This window comes from Malurus melanocephalus, unplaced genomic scaffold (assembly GCF_030028575.1).
Source record: "Malurus melanocephalus ecotype Western Australia unplaced genomic scaffold, MMel_1.1 scaffold_495, whole genome shotgun sequence".
Taxonomy (NCBI): Eukaryota; Metazoa; Chordata; class Aves; order Passeriformes; family Maluridae; genus Malurus; species Malurus melanocephalus.
In genome coordinates, this window is record NW_026623727.1 from 132185 (window position 1) to 156812 (window position 24628).

The 24628-nt window shown below is 34.8% G+C and overlaps 1 protein-coding gene across 1 annotated transcript in view; it reads right to left on the reverse strand.

The window, feature by feature from the left end:
* Window positions 1–17467: 17467 nt before the first annotated feature.
* The window catches only part of LOC130582457 (mitochondrial inner membrane protease subunit 2-like), a 166609-nt gene continuing 159448 nt past the window's right edge, over window positions 17468–24628 (reverse strand). Inside the window, exon 4 of the mRNA XM_057381172.1 lies at window positions 17468–18032. Coding sequence (XP_057237155.1) covers window positions 17913–18032 — 120 coding nt within the window. The 3' untranslated portion in view covers window positions 17468–17912. The remainder of the gene's footprint in view (window positions 18033–24628) is intronic.

Consider the following 24628-nt stretch of genomic DNA (forward strand, 5'->3'; position numbering starts at 1 on the left):
CTTTCCTTTGCCAYCAATACAAAATCTACACCTGCTTTCCAAAGTTAACTCATGAATTCTAGGATGAGAGCGAGACCAGTTGGAAGGCACAGTACCCTGTGGATTTGTCACAGGCAAAACCTGGGACAGCCTGAAGGTATCTGTAAATTGTGTGCTTTCTAATCTTATTTTTTAATTGTGTTCTTATTTTCTTCTTCTGCTTCACAYTGAAGATTTTTCAGCTCAGTTTATGAGCAGTAGTATGTCCCTCAAAGTCATTGGAATTACAGAATTTGATGCCATCAAAGTTTGACTTTAGATATTTTTGTTTCACGCGCTTTAGGATTATCCTTGAGATAATCTTCCCAATGTTTCAGCCACCCAGTTCTGCATCTTTGTCTTTCTATCAAAACAATGGGATGCTCCCCTCAGGCACATGYACTCCATGACATTGCTTTTTCATCTGGGGTTTGACAAGAGTGCCAACGTCAAAGCTTTTACAAATCTGCACAGCTTCAGTTCTACTTATTTTGCCACTTGACACCACACAATTGCTGAAAAGAGCATAGGTGAAAATGAATGAGGCATTTACATAGCAATCTGTCCAAATCTTAAAGCCATAAAACTATGACAACAGCAGCATGATATTCCCATTCAAAAACTAATTTTTAACTCAGTCAGTGGCTGGAAACGTAATTTACCCAAATATTGCTAGCCAAGCTGATACACTTTGTGATAACATCTGCAATCACCACATTTCATTACCAAGATAACAAAACTTGTTGGCAGCCTGTATCACACATTATCAGTGGATACTATAGAGGACTTTTACGAAGCTAGTCTGTCCTGTGGATGCACAGTTTCTGGGCCTTGGCTTTTTTGGTAGACTGTGAGGTCACTGGGCTTTGTAGAAAAGTGATCAGTAGTCAATAGGATATCTGCAGGATAAACATATTTTTTTGCATTTATGGATTTTAAGAATAAGGAATAACCCTTGCTGATAACTGACCTTAAATTTGTCAATCGATATGGCWTCACACACAGTGCTAAGGCCATTATGAAACTAGTTTAACTTATTTGAGAAGGCACAAAATATCTTATTAGGCAAACATCTTTGCCTAATAAGATAAAACTTTCTTTCTCATATAATGTAACTGGATACTGCTGATCTACTAATCAGGGCAGACGAAGGACAGAACAACTCATAGAATCAAAGACTTTGAAAGAATGGAGCAAATAGTGGAGCAAATAGTTCCACATAATTATTGCAAAAATAAGAAAAGTTACAAGCTTATAGTTCTGTTTCTGAAAGCAATACCATAAGGCRGCAACTCTTCAGTATAAGGAGATAGATATAGAGGTACACTGTAGGAGGAAACAGGAGCTCTGGCRCACATACTTGGCAAGAAAAATTTGCATTTATATTTATCATTTCACTTTTATCTGACCAACAATAGCCAAAGTGTTATAGAGCAAGAGGGGTGTAGGAAAGTAAAAGCATTAATACACAATCAATTTGCTTATTTTCCTTAATCTTATTTATTTTGTCTATTCTTATATTAACTCACCATCTAACTCTAAATCCCAGATAAACACTGGTAACAGATGTTTAACATCTTTCAGGTCAAATTCCCAATACAGGAAAGAAATATTGATAGAGTTTCAGTGTTTTTTCATGTGTAACCCTTGTATACAAGTTCTGGAACAGAGATGGAAAGAAACAGCACTCACRTAATCCTCTTTCAGAAATCAAAGCAAAGCACCTCTAGCTGACTGAGCCTCAGTGGGTAAATTATGACTTGGGAACAGAGATTAGCTAGCAATCAAAGTGTGGGGCAAACTCTTTTACTGATCATAGAGTTTCTTCTATTTCTTCAGAAATTTGTATAACAGTACTCAAAAGAACACTTTTCTTTTAAAGAGAGAACAAGTTACACAGCTGCAAACAGGAATTCAGACACCAACTTGTAATATCTCCCAGAACACATATTTTCTAAGGTCTCCAAAAAATGAATTGGATAAAGTGCAATTTCTCAGGAAAATAAATACAGGTACACATTTGGAATACATCTGTTACTCCTATTTGAATTTTAATACAAGTACCCTGTCAAAATTTTAATATGTGGATATTTAGCTTGTAGTAACAAAATGATCTCTGGAATAAATAGTTTCACAGATATTTTCAAATAGTTTGATTGTTTTCCCTAATTACTCTGTTTCTGAGCTATTATACTTTGTCCAGTCTAAATAGGGAAAAAAGTCCTGGAGCATTGCAAAGGACAAGAAAAACAATGCGTGTTTTATGGACTAATATTCTTCCAGAGAAGCCTAAATGTTAGCAATCCCTTTATTTGTAATGATAAGAGAATGATTTAAGTAAATACAGTTTATTAGATTCTGACTGCAAGTGACAAATTATGTGTTGATAAAAATTAAGTATATTTATAATATTAAAATTATTTTCACATGAACTTAATCAAGAGGTACATCCATTTGTTTATGCAGATATATTGCTTGTTCATCAGCCTCCAGTTCCACTTCTCTGGGTTACCATACAGAAATCATTCTCAACGTGGTGTTTGTCAGAAAACCCACAGAGTGGCCTCTTGAACATAATTCTGATTATGCATTTTTTACCCACAAATACTTGCATATCACTAATTTAGCAAGGCTTTTTTTTCCCCCGAAAGCTTATTTCATGGACATGATCACAAGTAATAATTTTAAAAAAAATTCAATTATTATGTTTCATTCCTTTATTGTTTCTTTCTTTAAAAACACTAAATCATACAGAAATGTCCTTGTTCAATATACCAGATATCATTCCTCCATAGAGAGACTTTTAAACTAAATACATACATTTTCATTTATTCATTTTGACAATCCAGTGACATTTCAGTGACAAAGGAAGTTAACTTCATGAATATTTTTTACATGCCCCGCAATATTGTCCGCCATCCATAAGTGAGCACTGAGCATTGATTTTGAGCACTTGTAGCCCAGGGATAGATATTTTTCAAAGAAACTACTTGGTCATGTTGAATAATTTCCATTCTACCTACAGTATCTGATTTGCTTTACAGGCACTTACAACTCTGTCAGTAAAACTGAGATTRATTAGGACCCCAGCATAGGAATACRTAAGGCATGAAACCCTGCAATATACTGAGTCTTAAATCTTTTTATCATTCAGGTCAAGGTTTTTAACTTAATTTCTTTTCATCTAGAAAAAATCAAACCAATCCATACAAGACCTCTCTTAACCCCAATCTCAGTCTGCCCTCCAATTAATTCCTTCTTCAAAAATGTACCCAGCTGACTCTTCAGTTAATTTAAGCTTCTCGTTAGAGTTCAAATCCTTGGCATGTTCTATACTTCAACAATATGTTTATAGACTGAATTACAGGTCAATGTCCTATTTAACCATATTCAGAGAATGTTTTGGTTTTGACCTAATCACTGTTACAAACTCTGGGTTTCTGACCAGCTTGTTCTCTCATTCACAGAATTCAAATGACTTTATGACATTCCAGTTGTTCACTACTTAATTCCAATCATGAAAGCCAAAATCTGTCAAACAAGATAATCTGCCTCTAAAAAAACAACCAAACCTGTTGCACTTTTCTTGAATTATTTTGACAAGGTGAGGGCAAAAAATGGTGCCATAGGAAATAAATTAAGAATCTTGAGTGGAAATAGCAGATAAACTTGAAGACACAGACCACCTTGTTTAAGTAAGATATTCATCACAGGGTTTTTTATCCCATCCTCTTTCCAACTGTGCTCTAAATCTCAGCTTGCTTTGCTGCATGCACCATATAGATTGCAACTTTGCAGCATTTTCTTTTGCAATACATTAATACTGAGAAGAAGAATGTCAAGTTAGGTCCATCATGTAACTAGCCAATTATATTTTCTTACATGATACACAAGAATCAAATTTGAAAATACAGGATTCAAAGATATTGAGAGGGAAAAAAACCCTGAAACAACGGTTTATATTTTTATTTTGGTAATGATAGGGAAGATGTATTCTAATGTCTTTACAAACAACTCCATGAATCCTGAAACTGATAGGTGGGTCTGCACAAGCCTGAGTTTCTGAACTTTGGGCTGAAATAACCAGTTCAAGGAGGGGTATGTGATAGGCGGCTTGGGAAGCCTGTACCTTAGTAGTACCTCAGGTAAGGGGGAAAGGAAGAGGGCAACATGAGGCTAAACATGAGGGAGTTTAGGATAGAAGCGGGTTGTGCCCTCCCAGAGAGGAAACACCACAGGTGTGTGCCCCAATGGACTCTCTCCCTTTATTTGAAAAAAGTTGCAGGACTCCTCTGTCTCCTTTATGGACACTGGCTTTTCATAGTGTGATTTTCCATAGACTAAGGTATGTTATGTTATGTTATATTTGCTATATTTGTTATATTTTTTTATTATATTATAATTATTATTTCTACAAAGTTGAATTGGATAATAGAGTTCTTGGAAAATTCAAGAGAAATGTTTTGAAGATGATGAAGAAAAGGAGTCCATATGAAAAAGGAAACTCTAGGTGAGTAGCTAAGCAACAGAGTGAAAGCTAGCAACAGTGAGAATAAATTTTTTACAAAGTAAGAGAGGATTTTTCACCACTGCCAGTGAGAGGGAAAGTTTATTACTATCAAACTGATCAGTAGTGTGAAAATTAGAATTATGGGCTGTGACTAGGAAAAAAACCTGGGAGATTACTAAAGTAAATCAAGCAGAAACTATGAGTGTAAGAAGTTCAAAAGCTTTAAGTTATTGAGAAGCGCTTGCTGACCAAATTGCCATATTTCATTCTTTCCAAATAAGTGATTGAATTTGAACTATATATTCCAAATAAACTTAGATGTCATCACAGTAGTCACTCTCATGACACTTATGCTGTCTGGCACACTTCTATGAATTCTTTCCTTGCCAATTTTCACAATATGAATTTGTGTCTTCTGAGGAAAGATGAAATGTGGTCACCTGTACTGAGAACTGCTTCCAACCCTAAATGCTGCCTCAGATCTGGTTCCCTGACTTAAGTGAAGGTGCCAGGTATTATTTATTGCCAGTTTATTTTTTTTTTGTGTGTGCAGTGTCAGACTTGTTCATTTGAGGTTTTGGCTGCGTACTGCCAGGAACCACAGCTCACTAATAACCTGTCCTTCTCAKTAAAGTGTGGTCATCAGCTGAGCAAGGATAACCAAAGTCTGAGTTGGCTGAAGAGTTAACTTATCACTGAGTCCAAAGGCAAGAAGAAAATACAGGCAAATAAAATAATATAGACAATTCTCCCTCTTCTGTGACTTTGGTGATTTTTTTTTGTCCTCCTACTTCTTACTTGTATCAGTATTCATTAAAGGTTTTCTTCACAAATTTCCCCATTCCTGATTGATGTGGGGGTTGTGGCCTTCATATGGAACGTGTGGCTTCCTTTCATTTGCCTGGATAATGTACACAAATGATTACTCACTAAAGTCCCTAAAACCAAAATTTGCAGAGCTATCTCTGTAGCCCAGATCTCTCTATGTCAATATTAAATTTCTCTCTTCTTCCTCTAATTCCTTTTTAGGAGGCTGTCTGCAACTGGCAGAAACACAATAAAATGAAACATATATTGGTTTCCCTCCAARATGACCCTGTGGTCAGCCTTCATACAGATGGTTGTAGCTTCTTCTGTCTACTCTGCCAAATCCAGACTATCTTTAAATCTTATTTTTTTTTTTAATTTTTGTCCTTATATTAAACCATCCTCTACCGGATCCTGAATTAGTTCCTATGCTTTTTACCTCTCTAGTATAAATCAAAWTTTTTTAAATGCAGATGGGACACGGGGTCTGTTAAATATAATTTCTCTCAGGCCATAATTAATTTAAACCTTCTAATAATTAACTGGAATTTTATGTGAAGTTAACAGAAGCTGCTTCCCTGTGTCACYATGACAATATTTGGAAAACCAGGGCATAGAAAAAAAAAATCCATCAAAGCTAACTACCCTATTTAAATAATATAAAGCTCCATCTTTACAATTTACTTATTCAAATGTAAACCCGTGTTTTCCCCAAAAAGTGTTGTTCTGAATTTCTCAATCAAAAATTACTTAAAAATGTTTTTTTTTCTACCRACTGCTTCAGTGTCTAGATTTATTTGATCTGAGGAAAGGGAAGACTTATATACTACTCTCTAAGCTTGCACATTAACCTAGTCTGATTGAGTCTATTTGAAAAARAAAAAAAGGTACTTCAGAGTTGAAGACCAATTGCAAAAATCCTACTTATCAATTTAGCTGCTGTGCACTGCAAGTTGTCCTACATTTAGTATTAGAGTCATGCATACTTGCAAAAAAATTTGTTCACAATATTTATCTAAATAGTCTTCTCTGAGCTTCTGTTTCAATATCCAAAATCTGTTTTTCCTTTACAACATGATCTTCTTGAAATGTCTCATATCATAATGCAAAACTCAGCTTAAATTCAAACAATATAAACTGAATATAAATAAACCTTTAAAACCACCATTGTCTAACATACTTAGTCAAGATCGATGCTGTAATACTGGGCCTGCTGTTACAGARAGACAATCTTTCAGCTTTATGGAATTCACTCACTAGTCTTTTTGCATGGCAAAATTCCAGAAAGTCAATTTCTTTCTCCAGATGTTTCATGTAACTTTCTACTTGATTTACAGTTACAATACCCTCATCTGATGTACATCCTTCTCTGTTATTATTTTGAGCTACTACACACACTGATAGTTCTTTCTATTACAACAGAGTTATCAAAATGGAATTTTATGTAAAATAAATTTTCCTGGATTATTCACTTTCTAGAGCTAGCTTTTACTACATGTGGAATATTTTGTCTCTTTGAAGTTAATCTGCTTATGCATTTACCTTTGTCATTATTATAGAGTTCTCTGAGATCCACTGGAATGGGAGATGCATTCACTCCTAAACTATTCCACAATATGTCCAAATGAAAAGGAGATGAGAAATTTGGATATTTCTTCATTACTCTCTTTTTTTTCTTTTTACTGATGATTTCTCACATACTTCTTTTTCTTAGCGGTGGGATTTTAAATTGCTTTCCTTTTATACATAAAATTGCTTTCCTTTTATATACATAACATATGCTTCTGTCGTGAAGAGTGATGGCCACTGCATGAATATAAAAAATTAAGTGAAGGACAAGGAACCTAATGCCAAACAATATATTTGATMTTTTGTTATACCACAGTCCACTACACAGCAAAGACAGACAGAGGATAGTGGAAAGTTAATGAGCTAGCAAGTGCATCTTGTACTGACATCTCAAACAAAAGCCTTAGTCTGAATCAAATTTTTCTTCTAAGGATTTAAACAAATAAATCCTAAATGTTTTTTTTTTTTTTTCTTTCTGGGAGACCACTAATTCTTCCAGAGTGAAAGGCATTTTTCTTTTTCATGTTTCAGCAATGGCTGGGTTAGAGCCAATGAAATATTAATATATTCTATAAAGAGATGGTTTTACAAGTAAATACAACTAAWAATGGAATTTCTGAAATAAATTCCTTTCGAATTAAATTATTATACTAGAAGTGTGGAGCAGATACATTGGTTAGTCAGGGACTTGCCTGAACTTGAAAACCTGCTGCAATCAATGATATTCACTAACATGCTTGCCAGTGGTGAAAACTGAAAGCACATATTCAGTCTAAAATCAGAGGAAACACTTYGGTTGAAAAACTTGGTGTGAAAAATCAGAAACAGAAACTATCAAATGTTGACCTAATGTTACAGAYTGAAATGTGTTTCAGAGTCTTCTTTTCTTCCCCAATAGGCATGCAGATCTCTCTGAAGAMAATCTCTTAATTTCTAATTTGAAATATTTCCTCTACATATTTTTAATTGAAATAAAGCWCTGCAATCTTTTCCAGAAGAACAAACTTCAAGTACTTGTATGTGATTACAATTTTTGCTAGAATTGAGTGTCTTATATATTAATTATGTGATTAAAAAGTAAGGTAGTTTTCAGTAGACAAAAGTAAATTCTATTTCTTAAACGACCCCCATACTTTTTGTCAGCTAAATGATACACATACACATTAGTGGGGTTATAGCATTTCATGTATTCAAACCCTCACATCTAATTTAAAACAGAATTTTTTCTAAATATGTAGTTCAATATATTCCAGATATTCCTTGGGACAAATTTAATTGCTCAAAACCTTTAAGGATTTGAAAATCYGACTCAAGTAATAAACCAGGACAACCCAAATATTTCATAAGAAGTTCACATCTGTATTTTTCAGAAAAATTATTTTTACAGGGAACATCCAAGTGCCATTCTGACCAAAGGAACTTCTTATGTATAAATCTTCTTATGTTGGAATTAAGAACTGTGTGCTGTCAGCATTTTTACATAATTGATCATACAAGCTGTGCTTGGGTTCACAAGCAGTGAATATCTGCTAAGTAATTTGCTTCAGCATTGTCACGTGGAGAGTGAAAAAAAACCACCCACCAGGCAATATAGTTGCTTCAGGGTGGAAGACTTAAGAATCATTAATATACATTTTCTTGAAAGTTAGGGGCAAGCACAGAGAATACAATCTTACATTGATATTGTACAATGTTATTTTCATTTTTCTGAATGCTTCTATAGAAACAATAAAATTCTATACTAATAGAATTAAAATGTTTAGATCTGAGTTTTTAAAAATTATTTCAGTTTTTAAAAGTATATTTTAAAATACTTTAAAATACTTTGTTAAAATTGCAAAGCTACAATTCAAAATTATTTTCAGAGTTATTTCCTATAAGTAGACCAGGATAAATTTTTTTAACTGGTTTGCACTGTTTTATTTCAGATAAAATTGTGAGATAAGGTCAGTGGAAATATTATCATCCATCTCTTTCAGTTGTTATTTTATTGAAATTAGGATTCTCTTATCAAGGCTGCAATATCCACATTTAAAATCATATCTCATAGAATATCCTGAGTTTGAAGGAACCCTCAAGGATCATCAAAGTCCAATTCCTACCAACAACCTGAATATCTAATGCAGACTGTTAGGTTATTTTTAAAATAATAGGATCATACAATAGTTTTTCTTGGAAGGGACTTTTTAAGCCCATCTAGTTCAAGCCCTCTGCAGCCAGCAGGGACATCTTCACAAGAGCAAATTGCCCAGAGCCCAGTCCAACCTGTCCTTGGATGTGTCCAGGGATCAGGCATCTATCATATACCCAGGCAATCTGCTCCTGTGCCTCATCATGCTCATTCTAAAACACTTCTTCCTTGTATCTAGTGTGAATCAACACTTGCTTGGTTTAAAACCATTACACCRTGTCCAATCACAAAAAGCCCCGTTGGAAGGTTTATCCCCATCTTTCTTAGAGGCCCCCTGCAAGTAGCGAAAAGCTACAAAAAGCTCTCCCCGGACCCTTCTGTTCTCCCAGCTGAACAACTCTATGTCCTAGTCTTTCCTCATAGGAGAGATCTCACATTCCTATGATTATTTTTGTTGCCCTCTCTGGACACACTCAAGCAGGTCCATGTCTTTCCTCTGCTGAGGACTGGAGAACTGAATGCTGTACTCCAGGTGAGGTCTCATGAGARCAGAATAAAATGTGTATTCAACCAAGGTGAGCTTAAGATAACTATGGGACTTGTCCTATCATTTACAAATTGCCCCAGCAAAGTTTGAATCAAGCTATAGATAAGCACTGCCAGAGGTCACAGACTGGTAAAATTACAGAAGAGATATGGTAAATGGAAAAGACAAAACGAGAAGTTGTGCMTGGGAGACAGTAAAAAGCCAAGGCAAGGGATGAGGCAGTAAAACCATTTTCATCCTACACATGGCCTTCAACCACTCCAGGAGGTAAGCTGTTATCCTTCTAACATGTTGCTATTATTTTTGCCAACAAGTAAAATAAACTTTTTGTGCATATCAACCCTMCAAGGCAATGATATGTTGCACTTATGTTGCTGGGGCTGAGTGAGGGATGCTCCTAGGTGAGGACAGGAGCACCAGGGCACAGCGGCCATGGGCAGTCAGAGAGTAACTAACACTGCAAGCCATGAACAGGCTTCATGCAGAAGCAGTGAGGATTTTTATTTATCCATGAAGTTTTGCAAGCAGACATAGTTTCACTTAAGATTCCGGGAAGTTTAAAAATCTTTTACATTTTCAAGTTCTTTGTATTGGACAAGACTTCATGCTCACCAGCCTCTGCTTCCAGTATTGCAKTTATTCTGCCATGAAACATTTCAGTACAATATGACATGGCAGTCATGTTCAGTAAATTAGTGCTATGATTAGATGATTTACCTAAATATTACTGCATTTAAAGTACCACTTCTTTCCTATAATGTTAAATATAAGCCAAAAGGATGAAATTTCTATTGTGAGTTTCCCTAGAGGACATAGACATAAGAGTTTATAAATGAAAGTAAAAAAAAAAAAAAATAGAATTAATTCTTACTTATTTTATATGTTCTGGCTATTAAATAATGATTCCTTGAATATGCATAATGGAATTTCAAACAATTTTCTAACACTTCAATCTTCTAAAAGTAAACATCGAAAGTAGGTCACGTCTATGAYTTGTCATAAATGGTTGTATTTTCTTATTTCAGTAAAAAAAAGCCTGCCTTTTCTGTCACTGCACCTTTCTTTCTACATAAAATACTATCTGCATTAGATAAGGGAACGATCTAATTCCTAATCAGGCACTGGCAGAGGCAGAGACAGTCAGTGTTGATGGGAATGTGCAGTGGATGTCAGAGGACATGAGAAAAGAGTGGGCAGAGGCTTTCATTAAAAACATTTGCATTCCTGCTGTGTGCACATACATCCAGACTAGGTCTGTGAGTTTGGTTTTTTTTTTTTGTGGGGAAGGGATTATTTTGTTTTTTGGTTTGATTTGGTTTAGAATAAGAATTGTTAAGTTTGGAAAAGACTACTAAGATCWTCAAGTTCCAGCAGGAAACCCAGTACTGCTGTGTTCACCACTAAATCACATCCCCAAGTGTCACATCCATATGCCTTTTGAAAACTTCTAGAAACACTGATTCCACCACATCCTTGGGCATTGGCCAGGTGTTCTGATGCTGGATGGTCTAGCATCAGAATACCCTTTTGGTGACAAGGTTTCCCCTGAAGCCCAAACTAAACTTCCCCTGGCACAGCTTGGGGCCATTTCCTCTCATCCTGTCACTTGGGAGTAGATACCAACACTCACCTCAGGAATAAGTATCATCCGTGTGTGTGTGTGTGTGTGTGTGTGTGTGTGTGTGTGTGTGTGAAAGAAAGAGAGATAAAGAGTGAGAAACAAATACACAACAGAGATTAGACGCACTGTGCTTAAATGATAAGACAAAAGAACTTGTGTGGACTGCTAGATGACTAAATCATTTTATAAATTTATCATAAAATTGTGTAGAATACAAAGTTCCATTGCCTTTCAATCAAGGCAATATATCTACTTGTGTAATAAAGTGTTTTAAGTATTTTTAGAAAATCTCATCAGAGGTCTTCTGTGTYTTTTAGAAACTTTGTTCTGTCTGTTTCTGAGAAGTGTCTGTTTGAAATACATCTTATTAATAGAGAAAAGGTGGAGTAAATAATTTTCTTTTTTTTTTAATCCAGTTATTGAAAGAGCAAATATGTTCAAACTTACTACCATTACCTCGCACTGATTTTCAGTAGTGACTAATGATTTTGAAAGTCAGGCATTTCATTTCAGATGTCTTAGAACAAAAACCATCTGATTTCCAAAATCCTGTTCCAATTTCAATTTTGGCACCTGGTTATTGAGGACTCAACGAAAGATTTGGAATTGAGCTAGAAGGTGACCCAAATAAGTTTAACCTACTACRTAGTACTGTGTTTAGCATGCATTATAAAAAGACTTGATAGGTACTACCGTGTTTGGCATGTATTGTAAAAAGACTTCACTTATTTAATTGATTTTTAATTTAGTTGCTACCACTGTAATATGGTTACAATGCCAATGACAAGTGCTCCAAATTTAACCTGGGGGATAGCACAAGTAAATAGATGTTAAAGCTAAAACTTTCAGACTTTACTCAGCTGTTCACTGTTTAAAAACAGACTTTTCAGATGTTGCTGTTCAAGAGAGCATTAAACATTTATACAGATAGTGAGACCATTCAGTTACATTAGAAAGGATATAAGATAAGCAAGAAATTTAAACTTTCATGCCTCAGGGCATAACACTAACTGCCTAGGGCTGAAAAGTAATTTCCCTTTTGGCAYGTTATTCTAAATTTTCATTATAGGAAGTATAACTTACTAACCTCTGTCAGGAACAGGTTACTGGTCAAATGCACTACTTATCTAAACCCTTAAGATATTTCATGTCAGATATAGAAACCATCCGTTCATAATGAGGGAAGAAAGAAGGAGAATAAAGKAAATGTATTTCTTTAATTACAGGCTCATCAAAAGCAGGTTAGAAAGTTAAGTACTAAAACCTGATCTTAGATCCTGAGGCAATCAAGTCCTAAAGAAAACAGGATCATTTGTGTGATTAATACTTGTAATCAAATGGATGAAACTGTAGGGATNCACCAAACTGTTCTATGTTTCATTTATTAATTGAAATGTGTATAAGAAAAAAAAATGAGGATGGTATGTTTAGCTCCCAAAGGATGTAAAATTCAATTTTGACATTAAATAGAAGGATATGAGAAAAGGTTAGATGTTAAATAAAATGCTGAGACATTTGTGAGTGGGATGGAAGAGGAAGATAGTACATAATATGCTGGGTTMATATAGTTCCGACAAGTTATCATGAATTAAATAATTTTCTTAATTAAAGCTTTTGTCACTGTATGTTCAGGGCAACCTGCTATTCAGATACAGCTGCTGCATTTTTAAAATATTCTACACCTTTGGGGTGTTACTAAATCTTCCAAAGGTTAACCCCTTGTCCAGTAACACCATTAATTAACTTCAATCAAGAAAATATTTGGATGACGATATAATTTTAAGTACTGACAATATTTTCTGTGTAATGTTCTGCTTAAAAGTCCCTTGAGGTGCAATTGCATAAATCAGCTGCTGTTTTATGTTTTGTTTCACAAACTAAAAACCAAGCAAATAATCCCACAGCATTCAGGGTCATAAGGGGTAATGCTAAAATTTCCACAATAGGTTGCACAATAGTTTTTAATTAAAAACCACTGGAAAACACTAGACGAAATTAGGTTTTTAGTTGTGGTACCTGATTTAATAGTCTGAGCATTTAATTCACACAAAGGAATTACTGAAAAGGAGTTCAGATGTAGTGATGAGAACTTCAGTTCTGCTACCTCTGGGATCCCCAGTCTTTTCCCTTAGCCAGTTTTTCCCCTAAGCTGTGCGGTTTTCTTGCAGCCTTTGTCCTCTAGTTTTCTTCAAGAACTTCAATTCATTTCTGCACAAAAGCACAGCTTCTATGGAATGATGACAAAGGGCTGCTGCACACTATTTACACAAATCCAGTGGTTCTGGGTGAAGTGGGATATTTTTGGATGTATATATCCCAAGATATTCGCCACTATTATGGTCCTATTACATCTATTAACCTATAATACTACAGGAAAATTTAGCTCTAAAGACTCATCTTTCCCTCTCATCATACAATCATGGAAGGCTAAGCTGTCTCCTCAGAATTTTGGTTTTCACTGGTCTTTTAAATTAATTTAGATTTGTATTTTATATCACAAATTGTACATTTTTCATTAACAAGGTAATGATGTGGCAGTGAATGATGGACAATAAGAACACAGACTGTGATCTAAGAAATTCTGTTTTTTTTCCAAATCTATCCTATTTATTTCATGACCTTGGGTAAGATGTTAAATAGACCATGGTAAAAATAGACCATGGTAAAAATAGACCATGTTGGGATGGAGAGGAAGAAAGTAATAATTTTCTTGATCATAACAGTAATGATAGAAAAATATTCCAAAATGAGAGAATTATTCCATATTATAATAAAATACCAAAGGATCACTGAAGTTGCACAAGAGCATGCAGGTTCATCAGGTGCTAGACCCCTGAGCAACACAACTATAGAAAGATACTTCTGACAGCTGTCCTACTCATAATATGCTGGAAGTGTTCAGAGCTCTGTTCTGAATGGTGTGATAAACAAATCTAAAGGAATGAAAAAGATATGTGAAAATGAAATTCTGCATAGGAGGAGCTGATATCTGCCATCACTTGACTATAGCATGGTACTTTGAGTTGATGTGTCCTATTTGTGATTTTAATGTCTGATGTTTTAATTCATCAGTGTTAATACTTGAGAATCCAGGAAGTACAAACTGTTTACTAAAGCACAAGGTACTTTCTTGTCTTTACCTTTTCCTCCTTGGRTAATTCTGCACTAAATTATCCATTTTGCAATGGCTTCAGACCTGAACATGTGTTCTGTGCATACAATGACAGATTGCTAATTTTCATGTTGCATCATGTAGGTTTGTTATCCTAAAGGATGAATAGATGGAGGAAATTAAGCTCAGCACATCTTCTGCTATGAGGTTTATTTGTCACAGGAAATCCTGACAGCCCAAATTAGGATCCTTACATTCATTAGATCATCTTCCTTTACTTACACCAGCATTCCTCTTTCTTATTTGGTGTTTTGGTTTTCTGTATGAGGCTGTGCTTCTTACATATTGCTGAGATACATAACTTTGCTCTGTCACTCTCTCAGATGTAGCTGTGCATGTCTGCTATGAGTACCAATTCCTGGTCTGTTTGCAACATCTCTCCTTGCTCTACAAGCACAATCTGGCAGTCGAGACTCTCTCTGGGGCCATAGGAAAGATGTKTATGTGACTCCTAATACATTAAAAAAATCATGCTTTAAAATATTCTTTCATCTTTTCATTTYGTAGTTCCCTACTCTTTACTTCTGCACAAAAGCACAGCTTTACTTGCGCTCACTCCTATTTAAGTCCCATGAAACCATACCTTACTGCATTACAGATATGAGCCAGTTCCAAAAACCAGACAGCTAATCATGATGACCATGAGAATTTTGCTACTGATTTCATTTACTTCCAGAACAGGCTTCTCATTATGTGTTTCACAATTGAAGCTTGAAAACCAAATATATCAATTAAATTACACCTTTAAATATGTGCTCATGACTGCCATTCTTGGCCCTTTCTGCTTTGAAAGGAAAGGTTTGCTCTTCATGTTCTGGGTACTGAATTATCTGTTATGCTTATGATTTCATTGAGCTATTTCTATCCACCAACCTACGTAATAATGTTAAATGCCATGCACATTAATATGATGGCAGTATGCAGCAAAATAGCTTCTTTTACAGGAAACTGGTTCATTAGATGCTTATTATAGGAAAGTGGTGCATAAGGGCACTATTATACTGTTAGGCTTGCATCCAAAGTATCATAATTATCAGTATAAAGGAAGTAGATATTGATGCAACTGCCTGCCCAGCATCAAAGGCACCACCAAGTTTACCAACCACAGAAGACCTAACCAGAAAACATATAAAATAGCTAATGTGGACCTCCAGGTCTAGTTCCTCCATCCCTCTGCCTCCAACAGGCCTAATAAAATGTTTTGAAACCTTGCAATAAAAAATAATCTATTCAAGTGTTTCATTAKTTTTTTGTAATTAAAATGTTTATTTCTGTATGTCTAACCTAACAGTCCCATTGTTGTATTGTAAGTCTGTTAGTTTTCCTTCCAAACATGATGAATTTGGAGAACCAATGATTCTCTTGCACTTCACAGCAATATTTCCTGATTTTGAAGTGTGTCTCAGATACTGAAGACTAAATGATAAACCCAAGTCCTTCCAACATATTTTCCCGCTTTCTATCTTTGTTTCTTTCTAAATATTCCAGTTGTCCCTCATTTTTGCTAATAGCTGGTGCCTAAAATCATACCATACAYAAATGAAGAAGGAATATTGTTTGCTGTGTTTACAGCCTGTACTGCTCTTTACAAGGTGTGCATTTCCCTTATTCAGCATATTGCTGCCTCATGCTCAGCCACAATCCACTGTATTATGGGATTTTCTTTTAACATAACCCAGTGTGTATATGGGTAATAATTGCACTAGACTCTCTACTCATCATAATCAAATTCTGAACACTGCACTCTAATGCCATTCTCCAAAATTATGTCAGTCTTTATCACCATCTTCAGACTTAACTCTATTCCATCACGTATATCCTATATATACCTCCATATAAATGCATAAATATTTATAAATTTASGTGCAAATATAGCAAATATAGGTGAATGCAAATATAGGTGAATAAATATTGCTGAGGCATGACACATGAATTTGGGACATTTAAACCTTCATAGCCTGTGTAAGGTATGTGATAATGAGCTGATCTTCACACAAASGAGCCCAGAGCAATGGCAGGTGTGGGAAGCTGAATAACACCATGATGTAACTGCTTTGTGACCATTACAGGAATCATCAAACTGTGAAAGTCTCACCCTCAAAGCCACGAGGGAGCACTGAAACCCCTGGTTGGCCATGTGACCCCATTCAAGTCTGTTCCATAATGTTCCCCAGCACTGAGGTCAGGCTGACAGGCGCATAGTTCCCTGGATTCTCCTTCTGACCCTGAATAATTCTGAATTTACTGCACTAATGCCCAAACAACCTGCATTAGTTTAATTGAGATGACTTCAGAGACCTGTAGAACAGCKTTTTGGAACAAAGAATGATCCTGACACACACAGACAAAGTGTTGAGTCTACAGAGCTGGAGCATTCAAGAAGAAAGATAGTAATAGATAGTTTTCATATTGATGTAAGCTATCATCTAACTGATGAGGAAGATGTGAGTGTTCAAAGAGTTGTAGATTTACCTTAATCTTGTCTGAAGTTCTGATAATTGTTTCAAGACCTTTTGTATGATTTGTTAAATTTTTAGGTACTAGGCTACCGGCAATAAAATTCAATAAATATAAATATAGGCTGACTCATATTGATTCATCATTGAAAATGTGCCATTTTTCAACTTCTTTTCCCTTATAATGTGGGCAGAAGCTTTACTGCCTATTCACAGAATATATTTATAATATTAACCATAMATTAGAATATTAATCGCATATTTCTTATCTAATCACATATTTTCAAAGAAATATGGCAATCAGTACTAATGAAGATATACTCTACTTGAAATATGAATTAAACATTGCCTTCAGATACTGTAATATCATTTGTACATTTTGACTGAATATCTAATTCAGCAAGATATACAGGGAATATTTTATATATATATATATATATATATATATATATATATATATATATATATATATATATGTATAAAATTTTATCCTGAAAAAGAAAACAGAAATAATCAATATGTACTGAGTTTCATAATAGAAATAATTTGCATTAAAAACTTTTCAGCTACAGAAGTACTGTTTCTTCATTACTAGAAATTATAGGACAATCCAAATATATTATGTTTTGGGCGGTTTATTTTCTTTTTCATATGTAATCAATGATTAATAAATGTTTCATGCAGTTACAAAGGAAACAAGCTGAATGTAAAACGTCAAATAGTTTATTGAAGGTTTTAATAGTTTCTTGTCCAGAGAAGCACAGGTACAGACACAAGGCAAGCATTTTACTGCTTCCAGGAAAAAAAATGAACATTCAATCCTTTTAAAACCATTTATTTCAAACCAATGAAGGTACAATGCCCTAAAGTTTGAGATTTTTAAAACCCACCAAACAACAGAACAACTGAAATACACATGAAGAATTTCTGGTGGCATTGCAACATGAAGATGTCACGTGTATTCACTGATGTGACACCTGATGTCAAAGCAATTGGCAAAGCTCTCACAGGTGATGGTTTAACCACTGTAACTATTTCTGGTTAAACTTCATGTCGGTGTTTTCCTGTCTGAATATCCACATCACTCCTGCTCTCTGTGTAGTGGTTTGCGCTCTGGGGGCAGCATTGGCTGTAACTTCTGCCAGCGCTGGGGAGGCCACAGAATATGAGTAGCTCGGGCATGTAGAAGTCCCAGAGAAACCTGCAACCAAAATATAAACCAGAGATGTCATTGGGTTACACAAATAAATCAATACGTGAAAAATACAAAGCATGTGACAATTTGTTAGAGCAATGGGAGAATACAAAGAAAAGACTGAATACTCTCACATGAATGTAAAGAGAGAAAAAGAAAATGTCTTTAGTAACTTTTTTTTTTTTTATAAAACATTCTGTGGAACTCAAAACAGCTTGCTGAAATGGATGATCTCTAAGAAAGAACTTGGATTGGGTTTTTTTTCATTTTCAAGAAAAAAGCTGCTCAAAACAGGTGAGGCATTCTATAATACACATAAAGCTTTAGATTCTTAGTTACTCTGGGTCCCAAGAACAAATTTCAAGTATTTTGAATAAATTAAACAGAACCTGTGTCTCGGATTTGAGCCATGTCTGTTAACCATACACGGATGGCAGCCTTTCTAAATATGCTGTGTTTACTATTTATCACTCTCCTTCAAACTCCATTTTGTCTTCAACCAAAAATAAAAATTACTGCGAACTGTAAAGATTTCCCTGAGGATGAAAATGTATTTACAGATCAAAAACTTTKGAAGTCCTAGGACTGCTTACACTTAATTCATATGTTCTGCAAACATGTTTCATCATCTTACTATTTATTATTGTTTACTTCAATAATTTTACTTCACTAATGTTTTACTTCAATAAATCAAAAAAAATTTCAATTCTGATGTTTCTTATAAATGAATCACAGATGACATCGTTTAGAAAACTGAATAGCTTAGAAAATCTTAAGTAAATTATAAACAAAACCCTTTTCATATATGGTGCAAAAATGGCTAGACTAAGAGTAAGAATAGAACAGTCATCATTTCAGAATGAGCTAAGGCTCTCCATATTTAACACTGAAATTAAGTAATTTTATATGGAGTTAATCTTACTTAATTTGAAAAGCCTGCAGGATAAAMTTCTGCATCTTGAATTATTTGTTTAGACTTCCAGAAAAAATAGCATGTAGTAAACATCYAGCACCAGTAGCAAATTTATAAACAGGATAAAAACATAGTTAAATACTAGAAAGTTGTGTCTGTGAAAAGATGGAATAATTCAGACTCCTAAGCAGATAACACTGCTATAACTCTACAGAATTAGTAATRGCATGGATTAAAAAATGCATAGGCTTTATTTGCCTTTTATGTCATTATTTCTTCTAAGAACAAGGCAACATTGATGATATTATCCTAAAGAATTTTTAAGCCAGCAAAAAGGAAATGCTTTTCAGTATGTGCAGGATTACATCATATTTGCATATATTATACAAGATACTGAAGAGAASAGAAAAAAACTAGAAAACTGGTTCAAAAAATAATGATGAAAGCAAAGTCCAACCCAGATAATTGAACATAAACAAGCAGTCTAGTCTCTATATTCCATATCAGGAACCAAAGAGGGAAAAAAATAAATACTTGCTTTATCCTTATGCTCTAATGACCTGGTATTGACTGTTGTCATGGCCAGGAATTAAATGGATTTTTGGTTTCAACTTGTACTTTGCTGCTTAAATTCCTATGTAAACTCAGTTCCATTCCATTTCTCATTAAAAAAAAAAAAAAAAAAAAAAAAAAGTGACTTTAGTAAGCAGGTAATTCAGCATTTTATGCAAATAGATACCAAATAGGCCCCTAGGAATATGTTCAGCTAATTTTCTTGATTTAATTTCATAGGATTAATGTATATTCACCAGTGTCTCTCTACTACATAATCAAATCAGTGAAGCTGAAGTGGTATATATCTAATTCCATATTCTGTAGCTTGATGAAGCAGGTGCTGAATTACTTGAATATAATTTGGTTACTTAATATCCCATGATATCTAAAAGAATCTGAAGTAGATCACCAAAGTGCAGTCTAACATCATACTTCACTTGCTTGATCCCTTGCAAGGACCACTTGTTTCCCTTTCCTTTCTCACAGATCCATTGCAGTCTTTTTTTTGTAAGTAAATTTAAGTAAAGGACAGGCTGCTAAGAGACAACTCTTTTTCAACARCATTGAGCAACATTTTTTAATGTCTCAACACACTTCTTGTAGTTTGGTTGATATTTATGGAATTCACAACATTCTTTATCTTAATTAGCCCATAAGGTGGGCTGCAAATGTAATATTACCGTGTTGGTTTTTTTTTTTCCCTGAGCATACAGCATGATAGCACACACATTACAGGCTGGTGCCAAAATATAAAACCACAGCAAATCCCACAGCTGCATATAAAATGTGACAGCATTAGTACAGAGAAAAATGTTAAAATACTCCTTTCAAACACAAATAACATCTCATTTTCAAAGCTCTGTGTTTTTCTCAGTACATTGCTTGTTACTGATGTCAGTGGGAGGTCTACAAACAGACTGAGAATATAATAAATGAATCAAAACATGTTTTAAGCTGAGGCTGGGAATAATTTTGCCCAGAGGATTACTTCCAGTGACCATCATCTGCCTTGAAACTAATAAAGAAAGCTCCTTCCTATAAAAATGATTTACAGCATGACTAGMGTTAAAAAGGAAAAACAGGTATTGTTGGATGATGGAGGCCTTTGCTAAAGAACAAATTACACTGATGCTATAGGACTTCTTTTGTAATAACTWACAGGTTCACTTTAAAAGCACCTTGATGTTTGACTTCTGCAAACAACTATAAYAACTTTTTTCCATTGCCTATTATTATTCTGCACTTACCTTAGCAGCCATGAATTTCACTGAGGAAGAACAGAATTGTTCTCAGAGAATAATCTGCCCTTGTTAATGGATTTACTCTCATCAAGGTTAGATATATATGAACTCAAAAGGGTGAACTGAAAGGCTACACTTTCTGCAGTGAAATACTGAAATAATCTATTAATTAATCACCTCACTTATAGACATTATTTTCTCCCTTCACTTAAGAAAATAAGTTAATCCCCTTGAAACACTGTCTTAACTGTAAGAATAATCAGTACTTTACAGACATAAATTCTTTGAAGGCCATACTTCCTTTCAGACACAGACATGCCAGCAATTAAAGAGTTGGGGGTTATTCTACATTATGACCTGTTATTCTTACTGTGGCAACAGACACTATATTGAATTGAATCCATAAGCTGACCTGTTTAAGATTTTTCTTAATCTTTGAATATTAAGTCGAACAACTAAGAAGTCACTTTGTTAACAGAGCAGTTTTATCTGCAAAGTTTTGAATTAATAATACTGTTTTGACACTGCGACTGTGCTAAAAGCAWATTTCCTCAGTGTCTGCTTGTTGTTAGTATGTTAGTTGTATGGAGACTGATTCGTTTTGGCAGGGCATTAGGAAAAGATAAGCCCAAGACTGATAGTGCTATCTGCAGAGGTACTTACAACAATCTTGCYTATTTTGTCCTAACAGGCTGGGATAAACCACCTTTATTAGTGTAAAGACTTACAATAATATCACTTCCTCTGSTTCCAAAATACATCACCACAATGGGAAAATCAGTATTCAGACTGTTGTTACAAGAGTACTGTATACATGCAGCATACAGTGGAGAACATAAAAATTCCTATGGAAATAACAGGTGCTCAGTTTGGATCTCAAGAAATGGAAAAGCCCAGATAAGGGTGTGATCCTCTGCGCTGGTTTTGGCTGGGGTATAGTTAATTCTCTTCACCGTGGCTGGTATGAAACCCTTGGATTTCTGCTGAACACAGGGTTGATAAAATACAGATATTTTTGTTATTGCTGAGCAGGGCTTACACAGAACTAAGGCCTGTTCTGCTTTTCACACAGCCACTGCTGCTGGCAAGGAGATTGGGAGTACCTCGGAGGTTGGAAGGAGACAGCAAAAACAGGTCACCCCAGCTGACCAAAGGTCTATTCCAGGCTGTATGACATAATGACATAAGTTGGGGAAAGCAGGAAGGGAAGGTTTGGAGTGATGGTGTCTGAGTTCCCAAATCGGTATTACATGCGATGGGGTCCTGTTCTCCTGGACATGGCTGAACCCCTGTCTGCCTGTGGGAATTAATTCCTTGTTTTGCTTTGCTTGTGTGCATGGCTTTTGCTTCTTCCATTAAACTGCCTTTATCTCAACCCTCAACTTTTCTGGCATTTACCCTTCCATGTCTCTCCTAGATGCTGCTGCTGTGGGAGTGAGCGAGCAGCTGCKTGGAGCTGGGCTGCCGGCTGGTGTGAAACCCCCGCACCCTCACAAGGGTATTCTCAGCTTTCCCAGAGAATGTAAAGTCTACCCAAACAGCTAAATTCAAGCATTGCAGCTCCTAGTCATGAGTTCATTTTGTTTTAAGAACATTCCCCACAGATTTCTCCTTGCTTCTTTTTTTCCTTAAGCCTTCTTGATTTTGCTGTAGCTTAAACAGCCAAGATCTCAAATTCTGTAAGAACTCTGAAACAAGGAAGAAAAACACCACTAAATATAGCCTGAGAAACAGCAATGCAGAACCAAAACATCCAAACCTTTAAAACTTCAGAAAAAGTTAAACTTCCTAACTTGTAATTTTCTAACTGCAAGTAACAAGCATAGACTCATAGGATTAAAGAATCATAGAATGAAAGACTACTTAGACTGAGAAAGACCTCAAAGGTCATTAATCCAACCATTAAGACACTATTTACCACTAAACCATATCCTCAAGTGTCACATTCACATGCATTTTGAACAAATCCAGACATGCAATAAGACAAAGACACAAAACAAAAACGCAGTGTTAATACAATGTATCACAGCCCTGCAATTCAGCACAGCCACTGCCCGTAACAAGCAGCAGACCTTCTACCAGCTCTGCAAGGCCTCAAGAATAATCTCTCATGATTTGTCTGAACTTACCTCTCCTGCCTGGAGTTTTGATTCAGTTTGTTTAGCTGCAACAAATTTTCTAATGATCAGGTGACTATTGGCTAATTTGTTACAGTTTTGCTTATATCGCTTATATTTGCTTATAATTGTAAAATCTTGTGGTATAATCAGTTTTGACATATACATTAAAAAGTCAGCGTTCTATATAGACTGAAACATTTAATAATGAATTCATAATGTTCATAACTCATTAAAAATGAGTTATACAGGACTATAGGCATGGGATAATAAAAACAGACTAAAAAAAAACCCTACCGATGGTCATTAAAAAAAACAACTGTCAAATAGGTTTTTAGGGCACAAAGAGAAAAAAAGTGGAGAATAACAAGGAATATATTAGCATGAAATAAAATATGTAATACATAGGGACACAAAGTGACATTGAAAATCAATAAAGAACAAGGAAAAAAAAAGGTTAGAAAATGTGCTAAATTAGTGGAAATTGAGAAAGAATAAACCATCATCATCACAGTTCTCTTAGTGAAGAATTCAGAGTTCCAGCAACCCTTGAAAGAGCTCTTTTCACATATTTTTGAGAAGGATGGGTATTGCCAACCTTGGGACCTCAATGGGCAGCATAACCATTGAGAAAAGAGTAAGAGAGATACTTGAAAGTTGTTATATGACATTTTTAACTGTTTTGATGAGACTTATTGTGTCTTAATTTGACAATTTGTAGTGAAAATGCTACTATCATTCTTACTGAACCATCTCTATGAACAGCCTAAGCAAAATACTGTAAATAAATAATAATTTAATGCAGCTATGACTCAGTGGCTTCTCACATCATGGAATTTTGCTGTTTCGCTAACAACAAAGTCTTGATTGTAATATGTTACTTTTAATTTTCTGAGGCTACATAAACTCTCATTAAGTKGTGCAAAGTAAAGAAAAGCTATATTTTTTCTCACTAGATATTTCTTTTCATATTTTTCTGAAACCAAAATGGTGATTTTTCTGAAACATTAACAAACACATTTCACTTCCATTAAAAAAACCTCCAAAACAATAAAAATTAGAAAATTAAATGGACTGTTTCATTATTTCCTTACAATGCATTTTGACTTAGGGGGATTGAGACTGAAATTATAGTTATTTCAACAAAAACATGAAATGTACATGAAACACATCTTTGTAACAGAAGGTACTGTAATAAAATACTGTAATGTATTTTATATATTACAAAGTGTAAAATAAGAAATCTAGGAATATYTGGATCAATCACAGAAGTTAATAATAAGCAAAGGTAACAGGAAGAAAATAATAAAGCACAGCATAACCCTTAACATTGAGTCAACMAAAAAATCCTCTCTGAGGGTGTACTCGAGTAAGTATTTGAGTATGAATATACTTCTGAAGAAGAAAGATGATCGTGTTTCATCATATTTCAGCCTAGAAAAAATTCAATACTCCTGTCTTCTGGTCTCATTAATAAACGTTAAAATACCACTGAAAGAGAACAATAATAGCTACCCAAAAAACTAGAAATAGAACTACACTACCAGCGCCACAGATTATAACCTGTGTACTTGAGAAATATCATCAACAGTGAGAGAATTACAATTTAAAAGGCCAGTGTCTGGTTTTGCAGTCACTTTTGCTTTAGTCTTTTATATTCTAGCAATATTGCATAGTCATGTCAAATGTCATGGCCAATGATAAATATGCAAACACAAAAACCTAGTATTTTCTCAAACCAAAAGAAGATAAAGCAATACAAACAATCACAGTGTT